This window comes from Bacillus rossius, chromosome 1 (assembly GCF_032445375.1).
Source record: "Bacillus rossius redtenbacheri isolate Brsri chromosome 1, Brsri_v3, whole genome shotgun sequence".
Taxonomy (NCBI): domain Eukaryota; kingdom Metazoa; phylum Arthropoda; class Insecta; order Phasmatodea; family Bacillidae; genus Bacillus; species Bacillus rossius.
In genome coordinates, this window is record NC_086330.1 from 73,416,123 (window position 1) to 73,442,711 (window position 26,589).

Consider the following 26,589-nt stretch of genomic DNA (forward strand, 5'->3'; position numbering starts at 1 on the left):
TTATTATTTCTCAATTTCTATCCGCCGCACAGTAAACACCAAGGAGCGTCGAACTTAAACAATCCACCTCAACACCAACACAACACAAACAATTCAAATACACCCTTGGCTAGTCGAGCTACGCAACACCTGGAGTTCTGTGCGCCGTTTGACCGATCAGCCAGGCGGTCATTTTACGGTGAAACTGTTACGTTGACCTCGTACACGAACATTGGGAGCGTACCATTATTTGGTGCGTGTACCGTAACTCGATACACGCCGCACCGAGACACGACAGCCGGCCCCGACGCCCGCCCGACCGCCGCCTGGTTCACAAGTGAGGCGGCGACGGCGATGGAAGGCGCGCTGTTGCTGTTGCTGATCGCGTGCTGGCGCGGCGCCGCCCCCGCGGAGGCGGCCAGGGCCTGCGAGGCCGCCTCCACCACCGCCAGCGGCTCCAGGGCGCCGAGCCAGTTCTGCAAGGGCGACCTCATCTTCGACGAGGAGTTCTCGACCTTGGACCTGGCCGCGTGGGAGCACGAGGTCACTCTGGCGGGAGGCGGGGTGAGTCGCGCCACGGCATTCCTCCCGTTAACCGTCCAGGGATTTACATGGAGGTATCTGCCATAAACACTCGCTACTTTGAACCTCGCGTTCAGTGGTGGATGCACGGGGTAGGGATAGTTAATGCAGTATGTTATATTCTAGGCGATGCAAGGCGAGCTGTTACAACACCTGGAGCTACATAACCACACAGGAAGTGATTCATGTTGAGAATGATAACGTAACTGTCCAAACCCATTGTTAACAAATGTTTTTAATACACAAATTCTAATTTTTTAAAAAATACCATTTCCCCAAATAAATTCTTGAATTCACCCCTGCAGTCACGTTCACTAAACATATTAATATGAATGCTGTTATAGAACTGATTAGAGACTGTCGTGAGCAAAAATATGCCAAGAATGCCTGACGTGTGAAGATTTTTCGTTTTGAAACGACGTAATTGACGAGGAGTTCTGGAGTGAAATGTGCAGAGGTCGAGAACCAGAGACTCGCTCCCGGCAGGCGATACGGGCTCCGTTACCGGCGGATTCGCAATCAATTTCTCTTTTTCGCAAGTGATAAACGTGGTGGACGTTTTTGTGAACTGGTGGGTTTTCTTGGGGTACTCCCGTTTAACATTGTCAACTTATTCTGGCAATACTGTATCCACAGCTCACTGACCCTCAGTAACGCGAGGCCCCTGAATGATTCAGAAAGCCTTGAAATCCCAAAATCAATAATCAGGATGGCCGCCCCGGGATTCGAACCCGTACCTCCTGGAGTTGGAGTCCTCCCTCTGATCACTGCGCCAACTCGTCCATCATATATGCTTACAACCAAATTAAAGCTTATTTAAATGGATCCATACAATTTGTAATAATCTTTGCATGCCTTTCTTCTATCTAATTTACTTAGTCCCGGACCATCACTTATGTTATGTGGAGGACTCTGAGCCAACAAAAGGCACTCAAAGAAGGATGAAGACACACAAAGTGACCACTCCTCATATTGAGGCTAGGTCTCACACGTCATGTTGGTATTTTCATTTTCTTGACATTGCTTTTATTTCGGTGATTTTCCTGTTAATTTATTACGATAGCTCTCTTGAAGTTTATATTTCGTCTCAAATTGTTTTCAATATATATATATTTCCTAAATATTATCTATTAGTGTTTAAAGTCACGCAAGTTTTCATAGCTAAGCTCGAAATCAACGTTTAGAAAATATCAGTTGAGAAGATACGCTACCCAGCAGTAGCCGTTAGCAAGAGAGCTCTCACAATAATTTTACAGGGAACTATCCTTAACCAATAGTAATGGCCGGACAGTGAAATAACCAACATGACGCGTGAGACAGAGCCTTAATGTGGTCACAACCCCAAACACACTAGCTTAAAACCTGAAAAAACATTTGTCATAAATGTTTCATTACCACTTATTTATTATTACCCACTCTTTATCGCGGTCCCTCGTCTTGCATCGGAAAATATTCGCAAGGTCGTTTTGTCCAATAAATCGTGATGAGGCGCAAGGGAGTATCCGGTAGGAGGGCATCTATTCCCTTCTGAAGTGGAATATAAATATTTAAATCTATAATAATTTGAAGAAAAAAAATTATGACAGACATTTGTTATGGTGTATCAAAACATGGTTAAGAAGCAGTATGGGTCAACCAACCCATGATTATTCGTCGTCAATGAGTTTCCGCAAACAAAGGAGCTACAGTTTAAAATAAAGTGACTTGTCTTCACAAATTAATTCTAAAAATACGTCAATTATGTTGTTCGTTACGTTATCGTTTATTATTGTTAGAAACCCTTGATCCTCTTCCCCAGGGGCGCAACAACAAGGGGGGGGGGCAAGGGTATTTTCCCCCTTCTCTGAAACCTTGAAGTGGGGGCAAATGGGAGCAAAGAAAGTACTATGTAATCAATTTTTAGATAATAAAACTGCTTAAATAGCACCATTTTCCACCTTGAAATACAAATTTTCATGGGGGAGGACCCCCGGACCCCCCGCTACAATAGGGAGGATCGATGATTCTTTATAAAAAGGTATATTGCCCCCCCCCCTTTGGAAATTTAGTTGTTGCGCCCCTGCTCTTCCCCACGAGAGAGGTTGAACTCCGACACTTTGAGCTGGCTGCACTGCTGATCGGTTGGGCGCGGGAGATGCGCGCTAAGTGGGCTCGCGGGGCCGTGGCGGCAGAACTGGGAGTTCCAGCTGTACGGCAACAACAGGAGCAACAGCTACGCCGAGGACGGCAGGCTGTACTTGACGCCGAGCCTGACGGCCGAGCAGTACGGCGAGGCCTTCCTCAGCTCGGGCACCATCAGCCTGTACGGGGGCGCGCCGGCCGACACGTGAGTGGACCCCGCGCCCTGGCGAGGGAGGGGGAGCGACACACCGTACTTCATCAATGTCACAACTCTTCAAACCTAACGATTAAAAAAAAAATCCATATCTTTTAAATGTTTACCATTACCATAAAGCCGGTGACGTAAAATTTTCATCTCTTCTCTTTAGGAAGACAAAATCTTTTGAGTATAGTTATCTCAACATTTATTTCTTCGATGGAAAAAAAAAAACTCTTGACTAAATATCAGTTAGAGGACACAAGGTTTACCTACTAACTAAAACCAAAATTTAAAATCAACAACGATTCTGGTAACTAATATGAACTAAATTTAACACCAAGCCTTGAAATCTGATAAGAGGGAAAAAGGTAGTTATGTCAATAATATTTTAATATGACAAAGAACTAGCTATCCTGAACAATTATAAAAACAAGGTGATTTACCAATGATTGATACTTTGAAAGAATATTCGTAGATAATACAAAATTATACACAAATATAACTATTCTACTATTATGTCCAACTGGTTAGCGTAATATTTATATTGTTACGAGTGGGTAAACGGGTTCTTAAGGATAGTCCAATTAATTTTATACAGTATTATTTTCTACTTATATTTACATTACTAATTAAATCAACACACTTAATGTATGTTTACAAATCACTAAGTATCTGTCCAGTCCACAGTGGTCCGCCCCTTACCTCGCACCTGTTCACACACACAGTCTCGCGCCACTCGGTCACACTCGCACGGTCCCGTCGCTCCGCGCGTGCGCCGCTCACCGAACTCGCACTTCACTCAACCCGCCTGCTGGAACTCACGCCGAGGCCGGTGTCACCGCTTTTATACCCGTTGGCCGTCATTCTGAAACCGACTGGAGTGGTTGTGACGTGCGTCATCCCGGGCCGACCCGAGGCTCGAAGTATCCAGAATAGCGGCGCATTATTCATGTCACTCCACGTGGCGGTCTCTGTAAACCAGCGGGATTCCCAGGCCACTCAAAGATAGATTACAGCGCAGAGGAAGGAAAGTGCAGGGGCAGGGGTCGGAGGTTTTGGCAAGGCTGGACCGCTCTAATTCCGAAGGTAAACGCGCGTGACGTCAGTGGCCGTGTGGGCCCGCTAGGCGCCCGGGTACCTGGCGCTCGCAACAATATTTAGTAGGTGAAATTAATATATGAACGCTATTATCTTAATATTCATTAAAAGAATCACACAAACTTTTTATTATAATAACAGTAAATCAATAAACAACATAAAAAACAAAGCATCCGTTTAGTCAGAAATTAAAGCCTTTCTTCAATAAAATTACGACTATTCCGGTAAGCAATATGAAAAACTCTCCACTATGCGTTCTTGAATGCTTCTTGAAATTAAGAAGATTGATTCAAGATGTAGCCTTGGACATACGCCATTGCTGGTTACACAGTATGTCATAAGAAACCTCAGTTACAGACAAGAAAGATAAATATGCAAACACGCAGAAAACAAGCCTAATTCAGTCTTTGTCAAAAAATTAATAACATAGCACAGAAATTACCATGGAATATTAAGTCAAAAAATTATTACACCACATACGGACAGAGTGAGCTAACTACAACGAGACAATATAGTCCAGTTAAAATAGACATAAAAATAGTGATCAAATAACAAAAATTCTGACAGAGCTGAATTTTGGTAGAGACCTTGTGTACACCAGTAGAAATAAAGTGCCAAATGTCCCCATTGATACCATGTGTGCTAAAAAAAAGTTATTCAAGGTCAAAGGTCACAAATTTCGGTTTTTTGGATTTTTCTCACAAACGGTAATTTTAATCAAAAATATATACAAGACAAATATTGTAGATTATAAAATTATCTACAAAAATAGTCCTTATACTTGTTTTCCTAAGAATCATCATTCCTAAGATATCGCCATTCTAAAGGCCAATATAAAGGAGTTAGATTCTACATGATATGCGCACAAATGCCACGTAAATACGTAGTTAGTTAGGCACTTAATATAAGTAAAAATGCCTATTTGTGTCTCTTATATGTATAAAATATACAATTCTGAGAATATACACTCAATCGAAACTGTCCGTTAGCCAGTCCCTTCTACCCGCATGGCCTTGAGCAACATCTGCTTACTCTATTGTCCACGTGACAGCGGTTATATACCTGCTTCTTCAAGTGGCTAAAGTGAAATACTTTTAGTGTTGAATATTTCATCAGTATTGACATTATTTGAGAAAAAGGATTTAATTGATTGCGCTAACGTATTTGAAGAAATTGACTCTCCTCCTCAAACGATAATCACAAAAGGAATTCGCTTTCTCCTTGCTGTTTATGGAGCTCGAAAAAAAATTAATTGTGTCGACAAGTATAGATATTTAACTTTTGTAAAAAAATTCACGGAACAAGAAACATGTACAACTATCTTGTCTTCCTCCAAAATCGGCTTCTGCTCATCAACACTTGTATCGGGTATACTATCAAGTTCAGACATGGCTAGGCAATCAACTGAACCCCGAAGCCTGGGGTTGGAAATTAACAGATAATACTTTGGAACCGATTTAAACTATACTCCCACCTGCTCCGGAAAAACTCTAAAACACTATTTTTTTGCAATTGCAAAAAAGGTTGCAGTGCTAAATGTGGCTGTAGAAGAGTAGAGTTGTTGTGTTCACCAGCGTGCACTAATTTCCAGGGCCAGTCTTGCTCGAATGTTCAGTTTAATCCAATAGACGAAGATTCATGTCATATCGATGTAAAGACAGCTGATTCATCTTCAATTGAACAATTTCTGAACATCCAGCAAGAAGAAGAGGAAGAAGAAGAAGAAATCGAAGAAGACATGACTGTTGGAGTTGAATTTGAAGAATATGAATCAGATGAGAATATTAACAGAAATCAGAACTAAAATTAAAATCAATCACCTATATCAATATCAAAATCAGTAATCATAATGCAGTAAATACAGTATTTTCCCATAAAACTCCGTCATAACAGATCGTGGAGTAGGCCTACCGGGGAAACCACGTTAAACAAAACGCGCCAAGTACACTACCTCACAGGTGGCGTGGAAATGTGTGCATATAGTGTAGAATCTAACTCTTTCAACGTTTAGAATGGTGATATCTTAGTAATGGTGATTCTTAGGAAAACGAATAGAAGGGCCATTTTTGTAGATAATTTTATAATCTACAATTTTTGTATGGGCTATATGTTTGACAAAACTTACCGTTTTTGATAAAAACCAAAAAACAGAAAATTTTGACCTTAGACCTTGAATAACTTTTTTAGCACACATGGGATCTATGAGGACTTTTGGCACTTTATTTCTACTGGTGTACCCAAGGTCTCTACCAAAATTCAGCTCTGTCGGAATTTTTGTTATTTGAAATGTCTATTTTGACCGGACTAGTAGCAACAATAACAGTAAATAAAGACAAAAAGGACCTTAGACAACACAAAGATAAACTCAGGTAAAAACAGACTGATGACGGTAGCAGCTCTCAGTCGCAACTGTTGTCTTAGGAAGTCTACATTGTTCATCTGTGCTGTCGTTGTAGTGTACAGAATGTTTTTGCCACATCGCTAGCCTGTGCATATATGTGTTGCAGTAATGTTATCAATTTTATTTGATTAGTATCATCGTTTGGTTATTCTGTTTATCGTCTTGTTGTCCAGGGTTCTTTTTTGTCTTTATTTAATGTTGTTACTACTATCTTGTCGTTGCTATCCCAATGTGTCTGTCTGTGCTGTAATGAATTTTTTGACTAATTCCTTCCATTGAATTTTCTGTGCTGTCTATGTTTTTTTAATTGTTTGACATCACCTGATTTTGACTTGTTTTCTGTCTTGTCTAGTGCTGTACCCTGGAAGGCGCAACACTAGACGATAGTTTTTAATAACGAGCGAGAGAAGTGCTAAGCGTAAATACTGTTTTATTTTCAATGTTTCTTTGGCAAACATAAACATTGTACATGTTCTCTGGTTTCTACAACTTGGTCTTAATAATACAGCTGTACTCAAAACGACTGACGCTCTGTAAACATAAAATAATACGAAATTACACACCTGCAATACCAAGATTCTAGAATACTTATTCAAAAAGGCCTTTACTTAAAATGTTAACAAACAATATTCTGGAAGCAGAACTAACGCCGTTCAATATTATATTTAAGTTTAACTAAACTTTAGACAAAATTGATCTTTATTAAATACTACGGCTGACATTAATTCATAAACAGCTAAACATATTATTTGACAGCACGAGTAATGTTATTGTTTTCTCACAAATATCATCCCTTATAAACAATATTACAAAATTAGACTTTCAATTATATTCCTTGCAATCTGCAATCCGAGAAAATTATTATTACGAGATTATAATTTCAAAATTATTATTTGAGCTCTGATAAAATTATCAATAGTTTATAAGTCTATCCCTTGTGGCATAAATGTGTTTAATCGTAAACCCGCTCGTAATACTGCGCCTAGAGAAGTCACTCGCCTTGGATTCTCGCGTCACAGTTGCGGGACTGCGTTAGCGAATCCTCGCAGCAAATGAAGCCCTTGGTCGCCTTCTGAACTCGTTCAGCGATGGTCTCGCTGTCTTCCTCCCGCTCGCTGCTGATGTATTCCAAGACGGGCACCACCCAGGTACTCGTTCTGGCTCGACTGTCGACTCGTTCGACGATCTTTGGGATGGTGAGAAAACTCACTACTGCACAATCTCCATATAATACACATGAATAACCTCGTGAAAGACTCTCGTGTTCTATAACAATGAACACAGCTCTCTAGGATAGCGATAGCGATCCTTTCCTTACTTCACTTGTCCTTTATCAATCTAGTCGTACAGAGAATAATCAAATATTTTAGCTGCCCGCAACTTATATCTGCCGATATTTATTTAAATGACGCCTTAAACTTTTATGTATTTTATTTCGTTAACGGGGTACACATATATTACAATTATATTAAACGTCACAGAGTCCTTTAGCCACAAACTTCACTGCTCATTAGTTGCTTACGAAACTCCGACTCTGTTCCCTCGGCTTTATTTGTTACCAAGTTTCCAACACTCAGTCATACTGCCGATGTCCCTTGTAGAGGGAAAAGATCAAGTCCAGCGGAATTTTCGACGCCCCTCCGCCAGGCAGCGTCACGTTCCGCGGCGGAGGTCGGGTGGCAGTTGGTGCGGTGTGGAGGCAGCAAGCTTCTCCACGGCCGACGGCGTCGATGCAGTAGCTGGTGCTCGGGCAATAGAAACACACTCCTCCATTTGGCCTGCTGAAGCCTTGTAACGTAATTTTTTTTCTGGAATGTCCCATACTGTAGTCGCCAAATGATCACGAGACCACGACGTCAGGACAAACGCAGGCAGCCAACTTCTGAAAGTGACTGCGGGCCCGCGCGGCGATAGAAAACTGGTGGGTGGCGTGCCACCAGGCGGCCAAGCTCGTCGCACACCCAAATTTCTTAAAACAAACATTTATGTAGTACGTTTCAGGCATAACATCTATGTTTTTGCATACTTATCTTTCTTGCCTGCAATTGAGGTTTCTTATGAGTAGAATATAATAGTTCCTTCTATGACAGGGTTTAGGGTGGAGTGCGGAGTGCCGTTCAATGACCGACTGCCATCTTTGAATGTGACATCACGGCGACCATCTTGGATTATCTTGACCTAAGACCTTTGAAATTCAAAAATTGCCAAAAATGACTCAAAATTTGCCAAAAAATTTTCCAAATGTCCAGTTTTTTAGGGGAATAAATCGGCAAAAAATCTAAACAAAAAAAAAATCAGAAAAATAATATTTCTCTATTTTGAGGGGAAAATTCCCATTTTAAGGGGGAATTTTCCATTTTAAATCTAAAAAAATGCCAACGGGTTGAAAGGCTTAGAAGCCGTTTAAGAGACCTTAAAAATTAATAAATTCAAGCTGCTAAGCCAGAATCATGACCACGTCATCGATTCTACTTTCATTATGGCCGCCATATTGAATTCCGCCCTCTTGAAATCGAATGTCCCAATCACCAAAAGTTGCATTCATCGTTACAGATGTCATCTTGGATTCTAGAATGTTGGAAATTTCTTTATGGTCACCATCTTGGAATTTATAAATGTTACAGTTTTCGTTACATTCACCATATTTGATTATATAATGTTGCAAGGTTCGTTACAATCACCATTTAAGATTCTATAATGTTGCATTTTTCGTTACAGTCGCTATCTTGGGTTCTAGAATGTTATACTTTTTGCTACAGTCACCATATTAGATTCTAAAACTTTAAAATTTTCATTTAGGCCGCCATCTTGAAAATACATAATTATTCGGGGAAAATTTTAAATATACAAAATATTAATATAGTAAAATTTTAATAAAGAGCGCTTATGTTCCTCGGTTCAAACCCGGTCAGGGGGAAAAATGGCGATGGATACTTCCCTCACGGAAGCCATCGGCAAACTGACCTCCCACCATTAATGCCAAGGCAGATATATCAGCCAATATGATGTCACAGTGGCCATTTTGGGTCCTCCATTTTCTTTTCCTCTGCTAGAAAGCGCTGCCACCATGTTAGTTTGATTTTTATTTGCTAAAGTGCAGTAATGAATTATTACAGAACATCCGCCATCTTGTCGTTCATCTTCGCCACCATCTTGAAAATCTATAATATTTTAACTAGAAATTCTAGAAAAATTCCAAAATTCACCAAAATAATTCGCCTTTCTATTTACTTATTGATTCGATCGATTACAGTACTTAATTCGATCCTTGGTCGATAATAAAAGGTAATTGAATTTAAAATACCATAAAAGTGACTGGTAAAAGAAATAAAACAACAAAATTACAAATAAAAATATTATGACATAATTTATACTCTATTATATGGATACATGCAAAATGTAAAATTAATAATGTATACATCTACTTCTGTAATGCGGCGAAATGACTACTTCTCAGCTCCAGTCTGTCCACCGAAGTCAGCGTTCAGCCAGATCATTTTCCTATGTAGTCTTTTTCTTACCGACAGAGTTTCTCTATACTGTTATTCTAATGGGATTACAATGATGGGCTTGACACTTAAATGCAATGTAGATTCTCCTAGAAATTTTGGCCAACCTTATTTATTTGCCAAAATGCGCTGAGTAATACTTGTAGCTCTTTGAAGTCGTCGGAAATGCGTGGCATGATACGCATGCAACCAGGCATGACCTCTTGTTCCATGACACCTGAGTCCTATCGTCGAGCAGTCTTCCTCGCATTGTTCACTCTTTTGCTCACGAAAAATCTTAACTTTAGCCGAGTCGCCGAAGCGCAGCGCGCGAGCGCTCACAATCCAGCCCCGTCGCCGAATGCCCGGCGCACTCACACTCCCCTCTTCCGTACGTCATCAACACCATCCCTGCTCTCCCATCTGCCACCTCACCGTACACGTCACAAACCATCTGCTCACAAACGTATTTCTTTCTTAAAATATCAACTTTTCATGTGTTTTTGGCAAATCTGGTGACTATAATATAGTTTAAAGTCGTCTTTCAAAATAATTAATACCATACTAAAATAATAACTTATTAGAAGTTTTATATCAAACGTTTCAGTATTTTCCTTGGACAGTAACTACCAACTTCAGGCTTACGTTTCCAAAATAACATAATCTCGTAAGTAATTGATAAACCAACAAAAAATAATACAAATAAATACCTCTTAGTTTAAGTTATTTACTTACAACACAAACCAAAATAATATAACTGGATAATAGGATATAATAGGGGCTCCTGAAACTGGCTTCTGGCGGTGGTGTGTGTGTCGGTGTCCGCCATCTTGGATTGTGACGTCACGGCAGCCATTTTTGACTCAAAATTCCTCAAAAATGACTCAAAATTTCCCGTTTTCGAGGGAAAAATTCCCGTTTCGAGGAAACATTTCCCGTTTTAGTCCTTAAAAATCCCAGCAGCTAGAAATGTCCATATGTAGGCTTAAGCATCCATGTCTACAGCCTCCGATAAGCCTCTGACGTCGTCATGGATAATGTCGTCACCGTTGCAGTTTCCGTTACGCCCGCCATCTTTAAATTTATTATTTGATTTTAATGAAAAAAAATTAAAATTTATAAAAAAATTCAATTAATAAAAATTTAATAAAAATATTTCAAAAACAAACTTTTACGGCACGGAGCTCAGAGTCCTCGGTTCGAACCCGGTGAGGGCAATAAAATAAAAATGGCGAACGATCCTTCCTCCACAGAAGCCACCTACAGACTGACCTACCACCAATAACAAGGTATATATCATCAACTTGTATGACGTCATGTCCGCCATCTTGTAATTTAGTCGCCATCTTGGAAATATTTATTTATTATCCGATTTTAATGAAAAAAATTCCAAAATTCATCAAAAAATTAACTTATTAGAATTCTGATTGATTCTATCAATTCCCGTCCTTGGTTAGAAACCGGTGAGGGCAAAAAATAAAAAATAATAAAAAATCAGATCCTTCCTCCGCAGAAGCCACCTACAGACTGACCTACCACCAATATCGTCAGCTGGTATGACGTCATGTCAGCCATCTTGTCTTCGTACGCTGGAGACCGTCATCTTATTTTCGTCTGCTAGAGTGTGCTGGCGACATGTTAGTATAATTTTCTGTTCACCATAACTTTAATATCGTCTGTTGGCACTGAACTTTGACTTTGACAGTGAACTTTCACCTTGACCTTGAAATTTGACCTTGACCTTGACGTCCACCATGGATCCGACATTTTATGTTCAGTACATGCTACCAGGAGCTACCACCTGCTAGTGGTCATTGTCACCATCTTTTCGTCTGCTGGAGGACACCATCTTGTGTGTACTCGTCTTACCATCATGCTAGTTTTATTCTAACCTGCTACAGTGCAGTAATAATTTATTATTACTGAGGTGCCCGCCATCCTGAAATTTGGGAGCCATCTTGAAATCATGTAATTATTTAGCTTGAAATGCGGGAAAAATTCCAAAAGTCTCCGATAAAATCAATTATTAATTTACAAATAAAATCGATGGATTCCTGTCCACGGTTCGATTCTTGACAAATTATTAAATAAATTTTAGGTTCTGTTTTCCATTACCTTTCGCGGAGTTTATTAATCATTCACTCTACGAAAAACAAGTCAAGACAATATACCTGACCAATGAATTAAATACAGTGGCGATTAGCCTAACATGAAAGTCTAATTTTTCATTAATCTTAATAATATATAAGCCGTTCATGTACAAGCCACACATACAGGCCAATTGTCTTCAGACCATGAGACCGAGTCATGTCAATATCAGACGTATAGGATAGTCATTTCAGGACCACATGACCTTCTTCGTCGTTAGCTAATTATATTCAATTAGTCCATCGTGACATTTATTAGACATACTAAAAGACCAAGTGACCTTGAAAAATATTTTAGTAACACCAAGAGGTTTTTAACTAGTAAATAATCAGTCACTACATTTTGTACTGTGCCCAAAAACAAAAAGGAAGCACCGTCATCGAAAAGGCGGCACATTTGGAAGCACCGACAACGAAAAGGCAGCACCATCAACGAAAAGGCAGCACGTTTGTCATTGACTCCAAAAGGCTCCAAATGCTCCAAATGGCTCCAAATTCTCCAAAAGGCTCCAAAGGCTCTAATTGCTCCAAAAGGCACCAAAGGCACCAAAGGCTCCAATTGCTCCAAAATGCTCCAAATGCTCCAAAAGGCTCCAAATGGTTCCAAATGCTCCAAAAGACTCCAAATGCTCCAAAAGGCTCCATCAGTCTTTTGGCTCCTATAGTCATTGACTCCAATAGTCATTGACTCCAATAGTCATTGGCTACAATATTCATTGGCTCCAATATTAATTGGCTCCAATATTCATTGGCTCCAATATTCATTGGCTACAATATTCATTGCATCCAATATTCATTGGCTCCAATATTCATTGGCTCCAATATTCATTGGCTCCATCAGTCATTGACACCAACAGTCTTTTTAGTTCCAAAAGTCTTTTAACTCCAAATATATTTGGCTAGAATTCTTCGTGTCTACGAGGCTCCGATGCTTTATGACTACGAGACTACGAGCCATGAGGTTACGAGTCTATGCGATTGTGAGTCTTCAAGGTTACGTGATCGCGAGGCTATAGGACTACGAAGCTTCCAGAACGCATGGTTAAGAGACTGCGAGGCTACAATTCAACGAGGTCCCAAGACATCCTGGCTACGCGACTACGAGCCATAGGGTTACGAGACTACGTGACTACGAATCTTCAAGTTTACGAGACTGTGATGCTACAGAGCTATGAAGCCTCTAGAAAACGAGTTTACGTCACTGCGAGGATAGAGGTCTACAAGTCTGCATGAGTACTTGACTACGAAGCTACTCGTCTACAAGGCTCCAATTGCCGCATCTGTCTTCGTCTGAATTTTCTCTTTTGCTCCAACTGCACCACCAGCATTATGTTATAAGATTACATGGCTACTTGCTTACGTAGCTTCAAGTCTACGAGGCTACTTGGATACGTAGCTACAATTCTACGAGGTCCCAAGACTTCGAGCCATGAGGTTACGAGATTACGTGACTACGAATCTTCAAGTTTACGAGACTGCGAGGCTACAGAGCAACGAAGCTTCTAGAACACAAGTTTACGCGACTGCGTTGATACAGGAATACAAGTCTGCAAGAGTTCTTGACTACGAAGCTACTCGTCTACAAGGCTCCAATTGCCACATTTGTCTTCGACGGAATTTTCTCTTTTGCTACATCTGCACCATCAGCTTTATGTTATAAAATTACAAGACTACTTGCTTACGTAGCTTCAAGTCTACGAGGCTCCAATGCATCATGACTACGAGACTTCGAGCCATGAGGTTCCGAGACTATGTGATTGCAAGTCTTCATGGTTACGTGATCGCGAGGCTATAGGACTACGATGCTTCCAGAACGCATGGTTACGAGACTGCATGACTAATTGGCCGCGTGGATACAAAACTTCATGTCTCTAACTGACTACAATAACACTATTCAGTGGTGAGAGTTAATTTATCTCATGCAAAGGTACTTGCTGCAAGTAGTTCCGCTTTTGAACATCAGATGACGTCACGTGTTGCTTGCAGGTAAATAAAATGTATTTATTTTATGCGGGATGCGGGATGCTCACTATCGATCGCATAAGAAGGATGGCTTCGATAGTCTCCAAGGAGAAGGAAGTTCGTCCTTCCTGCTAGTGCTTCTCAGATTTCTCACGGTCAGTCATCTTGGATTGCGACGTCACGGCGACCATCTTGGATGGGTGTGACCTTGACCTTTGACCGAAACCTCAGGAATGATCGCAAGCACACGGATTAACCATCAAAATATTGACAAGAATAATCAGGAGTACACGGAGATAACCAGCATAATATTGACAAGATTAATCAGAAGCACACGGAGAAAAACGACTAACGTTTTCTTTGATATCATAAAATTACAGGGAAAAAAATATTTAAAAATAAAAATTTATAAAAAAATTATTAAAAAAATTAAAAAAATACATAAACAGATTTTGCAAGCTTGTGAACTTATCATTGTAGAGCAAATATAGAGTTCTAGTACAAGCCAGGTCAAAGTTCAGTGCCAACAGACGATATTAAAGTTATGGTGAACAGAAAATTATACTAACATGTCGCCAGCACACTCTAGCAGACGAAAATAAGATGACGGTCTCCAGCGTACGAAGACAAGATGGCTGACATGACGTCATACCAGCTGACGATATTGGTGGTAGGTCAGTCTGTAGGTGGCTTCTGCGGAGGAAGGATCTGATTTTTTATTATTTTTTATTTTTTGCCCTCACCGGTTTCTAACCAAGGACGGGAATCGATAGAATCAATCAGAATTCTAATAAGTTAATTTTTTGATGAATTTTGGAATTTTTTTCATTAAAATCGGATAATAAATAAATATTTCCAAGATGGCGACTAAATTACAAGATGGCGGACATGACGTCATACAAGTTGATGATATACCTATACCTTGTTATTGGTGGTAGGTCAGTCTGTAGGTGGCTTCTGTGGAGGAAGGATCGTTCGCCATTTTTATTTTATTGCCCTCACCGGGTTCGAACCGAGGACTCTGAGCTCCGTGCCGTAAAAGTTTGTTTTTGAAATATTTTTATTAAATTTTTATTAATTGAATTTTTTTATAAATTTTAATTTTTTTTTCATTAAAATCAGATAATAAATTTAAAGATGGCGGGTGTAACGGAAACTGCAACGGTGACGACATTATCCATGACGACGTCAGAGGCTTATCGGAGGCTGTAGACATGGATGCTTAAGCCTACATATGGACATTTCTAGCTGCTGGGATTTTTAAGGACTAAAACGGGAAATTTTTCCTCGAAACGGGAATTTTTCCCTCGAAAACGGGAAATTTTTAGTCATTTTGAGTCATTTTTGAGGAATTTTGAGTCAAAAATGGCCGCCGTGACGTCACAATCCAAGATGGCGGACACCGACACACACACCACAGCCAGAAGCCAGTTTCAGGAGCCCCTATTATATACTACTCTGGATAATTAACATATCGTTAAAATATTAAAATAAAAGAGGTTTTAAGTGTTATAAAAATATGATAAAGTATTAAATTTTATTACCTGCGAGTAACACGCGACTGTCTCGGGTTACCTTTCATGCATTATTACCTTTTGAATCACGATAAGTTTAGCATTAATCTTATCTTTTTCCCCCTGTCCTTCTCCTTTTAGCAACAGCCTTTGTTCTCTTAAAACAAAAATCTACTAAGTGATCAGCCTTACCACAAAAATCACATACATATTCTTTTTTTTTCTTTGCGGTGGACATTTCTGGGCAAAATGCCCTACTTTTCCAATTTTGAAACATCCTTGATTCTTAGCCAAAAGAGGATTCCTTTGATTGAAATTTTTTTTTTGGTGCTAGAAAATTTTTTGCTGGTTTACTACTATTGCCAAAACTATCACAATACTCCCTAGCACATCACATGTTATATACATTGACTGCCCAATATTTTAACTCACTCAAAGTCTGAGGCCTCGCAACAAACGAAAATTCTCGTCTTAACTTAGGCTTCAGGTTTTCAATAGCTAAAAATTAATATTTCATCGGAAAAAATGATTCCAAAAAAATTAGCGTAGTTACAAATGCCTTGCAGAAACTCAACTGTACTCTCACATTCTCCCTGAAATACTAAATCTCTTATCAAATTCTCTTTCACCCTCCTAAGGCACAAATTGAACCATTATTCTACTTTCACTGAATCCCATGACAATTTTATTAATTGCGGGGGGTAAGCAGAATGTAAACATGGTAGATCTTCCAAACACTTTAAAATCTATTTATTTTCTAGTTTTTGCAACGGCGCAAATTTCGCAACATCAAAAGGCGGAAATAATATATTTTTTGGTCAAAGTGGTGGGGGTTCCGGAGCCTTCTGCCCCATTGATGTGGGCTCAAACCCAGGTCTCCAAAGTCAATTGAGAAAAAATTAAATTTTTTTAAATTTTTAATTTTTTGTTTTGTTTTTAGGTTAAGTGTAATTTGTGGTATCGAATTAACTCTAGGTATCATATTTCAGTCACATTTCAAGGCCACAGTCATCCAAGATAACTGAGTGACATCACAATACAATATGACGGACCTGTCTCCTCGCTCCTCAACCTTGAACCTGCTGCCGAACCGGCCAAATCATACTACTGACTCAGCACCAGGTGCAGAGGGAGGGGGTAGGGGTAGCCAAGTGGTTTGAGTTTTAGAATTTTATTATTCCTGTGTTTACCATGTGCCATGCAAGACTTCTTTTGCCAAGATCTCCAATATTCCGTATTTGGATCACTGTATTTCGTTTCAAATTAAGTGCAACATTAATTTACTATTTATCGCTAAACTCTTAAGATTTTCCTAATTCGTCATCATCCTAATATTTAAAAAAAAACTTTATTTACTAGCTGCTAAGGAATTAATTCTTAACATGCTGGGATTGAGGTTTTCTGTGCATGCCCTCGCAGGTGTACCAACCCTGCAGACTACGGCTGCAGTAGAACTGGCAGTACCACCAACATACTGAACCCGGTAAAGTCCGCGAGGATCCGCACCATCAACTCCTTCCGCTTCAAGTACGGGCGTGTGGAGATAAAGGCGAAGATGCCCTCCGGAGACTGGCTGTGGCCAGGTGCGTGAGTCCGCACCTTTAGCGACCCGAGCATTTTGACATGCATCAGATTTTGCAAAGCTTTATATAACAACATTAAAAACCGTTCAAACAATATAAAACATTACATAAAGTCGCAATATTTTGCACAGGCAGTAGGTAAGATGGACAAAACTATGGAACATCCGAAATAAAATCATAATAGGAGTAAACATGGAAAGACGATATAATATGATAACAATACTTAAAATGTATCTTTAAAACATTAAAGCTTTATCCATAAATAATCATTGTACAAATGATAAAAAGATCTAATTACAAGCCAATTGTATAGTTTTTTTTCTTGTAACTACGGAGTGAGCTGCTTAAAGTAATTTATTGCAGTCATTTTGTAACCATGAACTAAGAGTGGATATAGATGGTGCAGCAGAACATGTTGGTGTCTTAACATTATTATGTAACAGCGGACACAGATGGTAATTTGTTAAGGCTATAAATCTAGTAGCCTATAGCTTTGTTTAACCGTGTTTCAATGCAGTACAGTGTTTGACACTGCTAGTGAATGAAAGCTGTTACTCCATAACTATTGCACTCAGACAAGCATGAAAAAACATATCTGTAAGAATCTGAAATTTGAGTGCTCCCGTCAAAGGCATATGGATGCTGCGCTTAGTTCTGCAAGTGTGCCGCTACCTTTGGACCTCTAGGACTTCCGATAGTACTCCAAACTGTGTAAATTCTTAGGTCTCCCATGAACTCCTGCAGGGATCAGGATTGTCTGTGCTCCCCTCGCAGGCATGTGGATGCTGCCCCTCTACAACGCCTACAGCACGTGGCCAGCCTCGGGGGAAATTGACCTGGCAGAGTCGCGTGGCAACGCCAACTACGTCCAGGACGGCGTGAACATCGGCTCTGAGCAGGTGGCGTCCACCCTGCACTTCGGGCCGTACAGTGGCTTGGATGCCTACGAGAGGGCTCACTTCCAGAAGAACGCCGGGGCAGGTGGTGGCTACGACAAGGAATTCCACCTCTACCAGATGGAGTGGACCGCAGGTGCGGGTCGTCCATCGTGTCCCTCCGGTCGACTAGGAGCCATGTCATTACAACGACCACCCACCGAGGCAGTCCGAGTTAGATCCACTGTGGGGTCCTTCCCCCATTTCCCACAAACATTATGGATGTTGGGTTTCCTAGTGGTGTGCACTCGTGACTCACCTACCCAAAAGCAACTTCGATGCTCCATTGTAGAGCTTAATTCCATGTCTCCTTCCAGTCAAATGGCACAGAAGCATAGATTCCACCAGAACAGAAGTCTTCCGTATGGAAGTGTAGTAAAACACGCTAGCAACAGTTTTATTCGTGTAGACTTCAGATGACGGGGCATCTAAGGTTACAGTAACCTCGTACCTATTAGGCAGCGGCTCGTTGTTTATAAATCGAGATAGGCTAAAACAAAATGGGCACAAATGATCATTGATACATTGTAGAACTTTCCACAAGAGTGTGATGATTCAGTGCGCATAACTTCTCAGTAGCCTTCTGTGGGCTATTAATTACAGTACTCGTACATTAAACGGGTTTCCTAAAGGTGTCAAAAAATATTTGACAGGAATAACCGATGGAGATTCTACAGCAATTAAAGGTTGCATGAAAAGCCTTTGGAATAAATCACAATATTTCATGGTTACTAAAAGTATTATTATGCCTGAAGTGTAATTGTGTTTATTCACGATAGTACTTAATTCTTGCAACAACCAAACGTATTTTGTGTCAATGGTATGAAACATTCAGAAATCACAGACATATTAATGTTCAAATTATTTTAATCAGATAGGCTAGAGCTAGAGGCGTAAAAAATTTATCATTCCAACCAACAAAAGGAAATATAATGAAAGCAAAAGGCAAAGAAGTTCTATCACCCCCCCCCCCCCTCTTTTTTTCACCCTTTTCCCCCTTTTCTCGAAATTAAATGTGGCATATGTTCCTGGCCAAAAGGAAGAAAGGCCATCAGCCATCATTTCATTTGTTTGTGACCCTCTTGAGCAGCACGTTTAATACTAATGGCCTAGATATTGAAAATGTTCAACAATAATAACAAATATTCTTTCTTTTAATGATTCTTTCGATGGGGAAGCTCGATTTAAAATATTTTCAAGGATATATGCCATTGCAGGTTTTAATATATGTCAGAGAAACCCCAGGAATAAACAAGAAAGATGCATACACAAACACCCAAAAAACAAGTCAAAATCAGCCGATTTCAAACGTTAAACACATAGGCAGTATATAGAGAATTACATGGAAGAAATTACTATATATATATATAATTATATATATAATCACAGCTCAGACAAACAGCGGGCTGATAACGACGAGAAAGTTGTAACAATTACAGAAAATACATACAAACAACACAACCACCTTGGGCAACACAGCGTCAAACAGACGAACCCAACGACAATACAAAACAGATAATCTAAAAAACACAGTGAAGAACCCCTGTTCTACCAGTGTCCTTGGGAACAGATATCAGTTCCAGAAACGTCGCAACTGTTTGTCTTAGGGCGTATATTGTGTTCATCTGTGCTATCTCGTTTGTTTAGTTACATCACTGTGTTCGCCTGTGCAACTCTGTGTGGTCGTTGTGTTGTCCAGATTATCTGTTTTGTTTCGTCGTTGGATTCACCTGTTTGTCTCTGTGATGTCCAAGGTGGTTGTTTGTCTATTATTTTATGTTCTTGTTACAACTGTATCGTTGTTGGCAGGCCACTGTTTTCTGTGCTGTGGTTTGTTTTTTTGGCCAATATCTTCCGCGGGATTCTATCCGTGATGTCTATGCGTTTAACATTTGACATCAGCTGATTTTAGCTTGTTTCCTGTGTGTTTTGTGTATTCTTCTTTCTTGTTGATTCTTGTGATTTCTCTATCACATACAGTTAAAACCAACAATGGCGTATGTCCAAGAAAATCTTTTAAATCGATAACAAATATGAGGCCATTTTTTAATGAAAAGATTAATCCACTTATATTTAATTTTTATTACTATTTTAGAACATAAAACAAAATAGGACTAAGGGTTTGTGCAATATGTTCCAGATCACATCAAGTTCAGCTTGGATGGTGTTGAGATGGGCACGGTGACACCTCCAAGTGGCGGGTTTTGGGAGCTTGGGAATTTTAATTCCGTCAACCCATCAGCCGACAACCCATGGCGAGGAGGGACGAAGATGGCTCCTTTTGACCAGGAGGTTTTGTGTTCAGATAATTTGGAGTAGAGAGTACAGGATGGCTGCACATTAGTCAATTTTTGGCCCCATCATAAAATTGCTTTTTTTCCTAACAAAATTGTCAAAATCATGTGTCACTTAAGCTGTGTACAAAATCGCAGACAAGCCAACTAAGTATTTAATTACTCTATGAAATAACCTTTATTTGGGATTAAGTTTGTTATTTTTGGAATACATTAAATTCACTGTTATTTTAATTTCCCAGATATTAATAACGTACAAGTTTTTAATCCATCCACACACACACACATACATATATACATATATATACACACACACATATACAGCCTGATGAGCGACTCACTCACTCACTCATTTATATAAATTCTAAGACATTTACAGACGAGCTAGAAACTTGAAATTTTGACAATAATAGATATCGTCCCGTAACAGACGGAAAAATTCCAAAATAATTAAAAAATTTCATTTTAAATCTCCGAAAATGTTTTTTAAAAAAATATATCAAAAATCTACGAATCCAGGCGATCGTACTATTGTTATAGGATACTTGTCATGGCAACACAATTGTTAGAGATACCTAACGGAAAATTGTCTAAACGATATAGCCGTAAATAATTCCTACAAACAAGTTTATTGACGACAAAACGCTATAATATCTTTTTGACTACAAAATGCTATAATATCACTAACCAGCGAATTTTCGCAACACCTTTTTTCACGAAACCATTTTTTACGTTTGTTTTCGTGATGGGGCCAATGTTTCCTTATTTGGAAGCCATGGCCATAGTACAAATAATCCAGAACTCAATACCGGACCACAGAATAAACAATTGTGACCGGACACTGGGCATGCTTAGCATGGAGAAACATTAAAACCTTGGACACTAGTGCTTTCTCGCGAGAGTCATATAAAAATTTGTATTGAAAAGTGGAGGGAGAATACGTTATTTCTTATGACAAGGAGAAATATTATTGTCATAGGAATTCTAATAAAAAGGTTCCTCTATTTTGTTTTTAACGAAACTAATCATAACCACTTTTACATAATGTTTAATGGAAGCAGTGCTACGTGAAAAATAAACCCTCTTTATTTTTCAAATAGTTATTTAATGTTTGAATGATAAAATAAGCTCTTAAAATTCTTTAGAATTTTGCAATATTTCCAAGCAATTCTTTGATTACAGCCGTAGTATATTATGTGTTTGAAATGGTTGGTGAAATTGTGTATCCCAGTTTATCACTGATCCTGAAGGCTTGATTCTGATTGCATGATCTTGTTGGCTTGATCCTGTGGTACATGATGCTTGCTGTTTTATTTCAGTACATCGAAATATCCTGCACATGAAATAAATTGCTAAATACGAGGGTTATTTTTTTTCAACCTCCGATCGGCTGTAATAAAAAAAACGGGAATGAATCGGGAAATTATTTTAATGTCAAAAGAAACTAACTGCCTCCTGCCTATTCAGCCACGTTTTAACAGTGCTCTGCAGTTCATCATTGGTGTGCCCTTCTGCCTGTAAGAAACGGATGACCCCACGCAGCTCGCATTTCGCCGTACAGTTTATCGTTGCAGCCATGTTGACATTCCCATAACCAAGCTTCAACTGAGGTGTGAGTTGGCCGCTCCACATGGTTGGTGGAAGGGGGTAAACACTACGAGACGTGTCGATTCGTGTACGAGCGATTAGGGTATCGATTAATGGGCATGCCATGGAGAAATGAAACTGTAATCACACTGCAGGACACTGTTAAAACGTGGCTGAATAGGCAGGATGCATCATTTTATGCAGAGGGTATTGGAAAGCTGGTGCATCGGTACGACAAATGCCTCAATCTGCACGGTGATTATGTGTAAAAATAGAGTAAAGATGTACGTTTGTTTTGACATTAAAATAATTTCCCAATTCATTCCCGTTTTTTATTACAGCCGATCGGAGGTTGAAAAAAAAATAACCCTCGTAAGAAAGGATTATGATTGTAGGTTGAAAAAGAAATCCTTTTTATTCGACTTACGATTATAATTAATATAAATTCATATCCATTCAGTAAGGAATCCGCGGAGGCTTCTGTGGAAAAATCCTGAGTAAGTCATGGGAACATGCAAAGTAAACTAAAATAAGACCATCTCACATTCAGCGTACGATTCGATTTTTTCTTTCTTTTTAGATATACAATACAGGTTGTTCGGGAACTTACAAACGTTTTTTTTCTGGAGATGATTCCTTATGGAAATCGAATTATAGTTTATCATGATACGAGCATCTTAGTTCAACACAATTCCTGGAGCTTTTAAAAGCATGGAATGTCTAGACTATACTTAATGAAAAACACAGCAATAATGTCGTCAAGAACAAACAGACGGCACATAAATATGTTATTATTGTAGCTTTTTTTATTTGATGAGCATGAGTAGTCACACGATTTCCGAACCTTTTCTGGGACATGTGGTGAGGTCTGAGGCAAATGTAGCCTGCTGCGTGTCGTCGAATTCCTCCAAAGTGGACCTCGAGATACTAGCTTCGCTGCCGCAGATCACACACGCGAGGCAAGCGAATACCAATTGTCGTAGGGCGTTTCAATGTGGCTATGAAGGAAGTCGGCCCAATATTGGCTGCTTACCGTATGATTACTTATGCATGTATGGCATACGTTTTGCCTACACTAGGTCCCAGGTATTGTATGTGTGTCGCTGAAACCTTTGCATGTGTTGTACCTCACAACAGCTTATCCTACGGAGTTGCAAAAATATAGGCATTTATATTCTATTATGTCATGTTACTGAATAAAACTGAATGAGATATTCATATAATCAAAAGAGAAAAAAAATGTTGCAATAGGAAGGTGCCAAACGTTGTGATTTTTATGAAGGAAAGAGATTATTTGATTTATAAGATTATTATTAATAAAGAGCAGAAGTCTATATCATAAGAATTGAAGTTTAATTTTTAACAGTTTTCGATGTTTTGCCAGAATACCATATATAAAACCGATTTTAAGAATGAATATAACATTCAGGAACTGAAATAGGAAAATGACTTTCACTTTGTCGTAATTTGCCTCAAATATTTTGGGCGATTTAATGCACAGCATTTTTTAATGGCCGTATCCAGGAAAGATTACCGCACCTCGCTATTATCAGAGCTTATCAGCTCTTTGGATAGCCACACAATTATCTCTGATATAACGCTTATGAAGTGTCTTGTTTACCAAAGGTGACATATTATTATTTGTTCTGTCTATTATCAAGTTAATGTTATCAAGCAAAACATTTCGCGGATTCATTTGACGCTAAGTTTGACTTCAAGCACCAGAACCTATTATAAAATTTGGTAAATATATATTAACGCTAATTTTTGATGAAAATTACAAACTTTAAATTTATATTTTATTACAAGTTATTTTAGAACATAGAACCGCTTAACTTAGTGTGTGGTTTTCTTTTTAATGTCACGAAATATTTTAATTTGTCATTAAATCATCCATTCTCGATTTAAGATTTTCCAAAAAACTGTCTTTATTTTGTGAGATGAAACCTGAGGAGAGATGCACATTAAGTCGTCTAATTATTATATCTACTAACAAGTTACTAGCTGTGCCTGTTTATTCCAAGTGTGAGATGAGGCGGCACAGCTACCTGTCAGCTCAAAATAAAAGTAAAATGGGTAGAAAACCCACGTGTCGCAAATGAACGACATAATCCAATACCTTACGTTGACGACCCCACAAAGCGGCACGAAATGTAACTTGTGGCTAACACGCAGCAACAATCAATGTGTTGGAACGAGGTGGTGCAGTGGTAAGATTCTGGACTATAGACTCGCATTCTAGAGCATTCAGGTTCGACTCCCTATACCACCGTCCAAATTTCGGTTTCCCATCACTCCCGACAAATTCTGGGATGTTTCCTTGCTAAATCCCATGGCCGATTCCTTCCTCAATGTCGCTGGTCTGTGGTCGTGTCTAACCGTCAATAATTACCTTTATGTTGACGATATTTAAAGCACAAATAAAATACAAAATAATTAGGATACAATAATCGAATTTAATGATTCGTGTTGTGTTTCAGTTCTACATCCTGCTGAACCTTGCAGTCGGAGGGGTGAACGGATACTTCCCAGACAGCGCTGCAAACCCCAAGAGCAAACCGTGGCTCAATACATCACCCCAGGTATTGCACTCTGCTGTTTTGAGTACATTGACTAAACAACCATTACCGCGTTGTTTTCAACCAATAGCACCATCTGTACCGGGGAGACGAGAGGAGTTTTTACCTGTGCGAGGCCATCTGCCCTACCCAAGTATTGGATTACGTGTGCCTGGCCAGTCTGCTGAATCTATGAAATGATGAGAGATAAGATAGAAGTGAGTCTCTGAGGAATGAAAATGCAGGAGATGGGAGAGCTTGGAAAAGATCTACATCACTTCAGAATCCCCATGATACAAAAACCTATTTGCCGAGACATTTGGTTGAACTAGCCTTCAGTAGTGACAGTGGCGGATCCAGGGGGGGGGGGGGGGTACCAGAGGCAAGTGAACCCCCCCCCCCCCCCGGATAAACCAGTTGTCTGCTACATTAATATTGCCGACAAAAATGATTGTTTCTGAAACCAATAAAATATTTTAATATAATTAATGAATTTCTTGTAGAATCATAAAATCTTGTCGTTGGATGTTATGTGTAGTGTGAGTAGATTAAATACAAATTTAGTAATTTTAAGACTTTTTTCTCTGGATCCGCCACTGAGTAGTGGGCAGGTTTTCTCAAACGTTGCATAGCTATACAAAGAATAACTAAACTTTGCAAACTTTGCAGTACCTCCAGGATTATGATATAATCCAAGTCGCATGTGATTACTAACTCAGTGGTCATAAAGTGACAAGTCATGCCTGTGCTGTACCATATGAGGAGATGTTTTGCTACAACAGCCACCAAGGACACTTAAGTATGTAATGTTTTTAAAAAAAATGAGAAAAAAGTTGTCTGGTTTAGGGTAAAAACTAGTTTAATGCAGTGAAGAAAAAAAGAGATGGCAGGAGATTTTATTTTGCACAGAAAAGCCCAGACAGACTTACGGTGATAAGGCCTCCAAGATTACAGGATTATGTTAGTGTGGGTGTGGCATACTAGGGGTAATTTAAGCAACTTATCAGCCCTGATGATCACCTACACCACATGTGACTTATGTGCTAGTATATAGTTATTGAATTTACCAGAGTTATATTTTAAATATAAACTTTTAACAGTAGCTACTTTCCAGACATGGGAATCTCGCTTGGAATCAATATCGATATTCAATAACCTGTTTCTCATCTCTGGGTAGAAGGACCTTAACATGACATGGTTCACTCATTTAGCTTTGCGGTGGCTTTGCAGGCATCCACGGACTTCTGGAATGGCCGCGCTGACTGGCTGCCCACATGGGGAACAGCTGAAACCAAGTCCTTGCAAGTGGACTGGGTTAAGGTTTGGGCTGTATGAGGTCTTCACCACACCTTAATGAGAAGTCAGAAAGTGTAACACAAGAACAATGCTCTAAAGAGTAAAATGTATTTTAAGTGTCACTTTAAATTTTGTTTGAAAAATCATTAAAATTAAATAAATTAATCTTATTGTGTTTAGTATTTTTTTAGAGTAACCCATAACATTAATTTTAAAGAAAAGCATATTTCATCCCAATATAGATGTTACAAGTTACGTAACTTGTTGTTGTGTTGGCTATGGTGTCCAAAACATACTTTAATTTTAATTAATTTTTATGTTCGAATTTCAAGTAGGCTACATTGTAGAATAATGCAAAAAAAAATTAATACATGCGCTGCTTATAAGCATCAACCCCATGGAGTGAAGCTGTGAAAAACACTTGTGGTCACAATTGATTTAGGTGAGGTTTAGGTCATGGCACATGCTCGGACAAAGCTAACACAAATAATAAAGTCACGAAAAGGGGGTGAACGATGGATGGAGTTAGGTTTTTTTTATATTTTGTTTATGATGCAAAGAGTATTTTAAATCCAAGTTTTTGACCTCCACAGAGGACCGCGTCATTGTCAAAAATAAAGATAACCTCGATATTATTCGAAAAATTTTTGGTTTTTGTCGGTTTTGACCTGGAAGAACTGTTTTTTTTGGCAACAATCGTTCTAGTCACTTTTAAAGTTGATTGAATTTTAAACAATTTGAAATAAGAATGACTATTGTTTGACCAATACTTTCGGAGAAACAATTTTGGCCAATTTTTCAAGTTACATTAATTTAGCAATATTTTATCATTTTCAGTAGGTACC

The 26,589-nt window shown here is 39.1% G+C and overlaps 1 protein-coding gene across 1 annotated transcript; it reads left to right on the plus strand.

The window, feature by feature from the left end:
* Positions 1–300: 300 nt before the first annotated feature.
* On the plus strand, positions 301–25,914 carry LOC134537691 (beta-1,3-glucan-binding protein-like). Its single transcript, XM_063378411.1, has 7 exons — positions 301–543; positions 2,733–2,887; positions 16,911–17,074; positions 17,849–18,106; positions 20,150–20,301; positions 24,371–24,472; positions 25,679–25,914. Exons 1-7 carry the CDS (start codon positions 334–336, stop codon positions 25,781–25,783), a joined length of 1,146 nt encoding a protein of 381 aa, XP_063234481.1. The 5' UTR covers positions 301–333; the 3' UTR covers positions 25,784–25,914.
* Positions 25,915–26,589: the final 675 nt, after the last annotated feature.

Coding starts and splice junctions, on each gene's coding strand:
- LOC134537691 (XM_063378411.1), top strand. CDS start 334: ATGGAAGGCGCGCTGTTGCTGTTGCTGATCGCGTGCTGGCGCGGCGCC. Junction 17,075..17,848: donor CGGAGACTGGCTGTGGCCAG/GTGCGTGAGTCC, acceptor CTCCCCTCGCAG/GCATGTGGATGCTGCCCCTC. Junction 18,107..20,149: donor CCAGATGGAGTGGACCGCAG/GTGCGGGTCGTC, acceptor AATATGTTCCAG/ATCACATCAAGTTCAGCTTG.